This window comes from Leptosomus discolor, chromosome 4, assembly GCF_034619465.1.
Source record: "Leptosomus discolor isolate bLepDis1 chromosome 4, bLepDis1.hap2, whole genome shotgun sequence".
NCBI lineage: Eukaryota > Metazoa > Chordata > Aves > Leptosomiformes > Leptosomidae > Leptosomus > Leptosomus discolor.
Genome location: NC_141394.1, coordinates 5,825,913 through 5,828,708, shown reverse-complemented (window position 1 = coordinate 5,828,708; position 2,796 = coordinate 5,825,913). Strand labels below are relative to the sequence as shown.

The 2,796-nt window shown below is 47.4% G+C and overlaps 1 protein-coding gene across 1 annotated transcript; it reads left to right on the top strand.

Moving 5' to 3' along the window:
• The first annotated feature begins 373 nt into the window (after nucleotides 1–373).
• On the top strand, nucleotides 374–1,336 carry SPRY1 (sprouty RTK signaling antagonist 1). The gene has a single exon (XM_009959348.2). It carries the CDS (start codon nucleotides 374–376, stop codon nucleotides 1,334–1,336), a length of 963 nt encoding a protein of 320 aa, XP_009957650.2.
• Nucleotides 1,337–2,796: the final 1,460 nt, after the last annotated feature.

Below are 2,796 nucleotides of genomic sequence, written 5' to 3'. Positions count from 1 at the left end.
TTAATAATTTTATAATTTTTTTTTTTTTTTTTTTTTTGGTAAATGGCGCGGGGTCTCCTTCGCATTCCGCTTCTGTGATGCCGTACCCAGGCTCGCCCCGTTACTGGCCTTTGGCCAGATCCTCAGCGTTGTTGTAATCCCCTGCTGAAAGAGATCAGCACCAGGTGGCCGGGGCAATTGGTGGTTTGCCATATCAGTGCTGCCTTCAAAAAGTGCCCCGTTCTCTGGTCTTCTTTTGCCCTTGATCTCCTGTACGCGTGTGTACGTGTACACACGCAGCGTTTATTTATGCCTTCTCTCCTCTTCTTATTATTTTAGGATTTCAGATGCATGCCAGGTTCCCACTGAATGCCAGAAGTAGAGATCACTACAGATGGAGCCCCAAGGTCAACATGGCAGCGGTGGTTCGCTAGTGGTGGTTCAGCAGCCCTCCTTGGACAGCCGGCAACGGTTGGACTATGAGAGAGAGAGCCAGCCGACAACGATCTTGTCACTGGACCAGATCAAGGCGATCAGGGGCAGCAATGAATACACCGAAGGTCCGTCTGTGGTGAAAAAATCTGGCCCGCGGACAGCGCCGAGGCAAGAGAAGCATGAAAGGACTCACGAAATTATACCAATTAATGTGAATAATAATTATGAACACAGACCCAGCCACGTGGGGCACGTGGCCCATCAGCATAACGCCAGGGCTCCCGTCTTGAGCAGGTCGACCAGCACGGGGAGCGCGGCTAGCTCCGGGAGCAACAGCAGTGCTTCCTCAGAGCAAGGGCTGCTGGGACGGTCACCTCCCTCCAGGCCGGGCTCAGGCCACCGATCCGATCGGACCATCCGGACGCAGCCCAAGCAGTCGTCTCTGGTTGCGGATGATCTGAAGGGTCCTTTGAAAGAGGACGTGACGCAGCACAAGTTTATCTGCGAACAGTGCGGGAAGTGCAAGTGCGGGGAGTGCACGGCCCCGAGGGCTCTCCCGTCGTGCTTGGCCTGCAACCGGCAGTGCTTGTGCTCCGCGGAGAGCATGGTGGAGTACAGCACCTGCATGTGCTTGGTCAAAGGGGTCTTCTACCACTGTTCCAACGACGATGAAGGGGACTCTTACGCGGATAATCCCTGCTCTTGTTCCCAGGCACACTGCTGTTCTAGGTACCTGTGCATGGGAGCCATGTCCTTGTTTCTGCCCTGCTTGCTCTGCTACCCTCCCGCAAAAGGATGCCTGAAGCTCTGTCGAGGGTGTTACGACCGCATCAATCGCCCGGGTTGCCGATGCAAGAACTCCAACACGGTCTATTGTAAACTGGAGAGCTGCCCCTCCCGGGGTCAGGGCAAGCCCTCATGATTTTTGGAGGGAGGTTTGCTTCCTCCAACTTCGGTTTTTCAGGTTGTAGCTGTTTTTTTTTTCCTTTCTCTTCCCCCCACCCCACCCCTCCCCCGTTTTGAGGGGGGGGGCGGGCTGTTCTCTTGCTTTCCTTTCTGTCTCCCCAACTTCAAATACACAAGTTCTTCCCTTTGCATCTCTGCTCTCCTCTTCCTAGTGACTGGGCTGAGCGTGGAGCGTTTGACGTAGTCATTGCTGCTCTTTGGTAAGTGCGGACCCGGTACCGGCATCTGCCGCTCCCTTCGGCGGGGGCTTCTGAGTTTGTAACCGAACCACTCCTGAAAGAGACGGTGGGGGCTCACTGGGCTCTTGAAGCTTCTTGCTCTGTGAATATCTTCCCAAAGATGTTGTTCGTTTTCAGCAATTTAATTTTTTTTTTTTTTTTTTTTTTTTTCCCCCCCTTAACCCCCTGGGTACCAAGGAAGAATAACTGTCACGAGTGAGCTGGATTGCGACAGGAGTTTTTGCCTGTGTTCTTTCTGGAGAGGGGTGTAAAATAAAGGCTTTACCAAATGAAAGGCCTGACTCTTCTATAAGCAGCCTGCTTTTTTTTTTTTTTGCCTTTTTTTCTTTGCCCCCCCCCCCTTCTTGTCTTAACTTTTGGAACATTCTCAGTCCTGAGAATTACCCCGCCTCCTTTTTTTTTTTTTTTTTTTTTTTTTACATTTTCAGTGTAACTTCAGTTTTTGCTACACTATGTAGATCTTCACATTGGAGACATTATGGCTGCAACATACTCATTTGTTTCTTTTGCTGTCAAATCTTTGAAGGATATTGCTCGCTCCACCCTCCTCCTCCTCTTTTTATAGTCTGTCAGTATCAGGTGATATTAAAGTTGGTGGTGTTCATATATCCAAACAGCCTTCAGGTGTCGTTGAGTCACCTGAACGTTCTTGCGTACTTAAAAGTTTCGTGTGTTCCTTCGGTTTAGTGAATTTAGCTCTGCTCTGTACTTTATAATTTTATTCTGTCCCTGGTTTATTGCCTTAGCCACAAATTGTGGTCCTTTTTTGTACATTTTATGTATAAAACACAAAGTTGAATCCCAACTATTTTTAAGACAAAAGTCTGTTAAAACTTTTTTTTATTGTAAAGAATATTTATTATGTGAATCTCTATTATTTTATGATATTTATTGCAAAAGACTTTGAAAATGTACTCATGTCTGAATATAACAAAATATCAATACTTAACGAAATAAGGATGACACAAAAGAAAGTACATATGTTAACTATAATGCAGAAAATATATTAATTAATGAAAATGGCTCTTGAGTTCTTTTGTTACAGTGACAGGTTGTGAGCTGCCTGTGCTGCCTATTGCTGGGTTGTTGGGCTTTCTCCTCTTTGCGGTCCATCGGGCAGCAAGTAACTTCTCTTGATACTTCAAAACCACTAGTCTGTGCTGTGGTTTAGTTTACC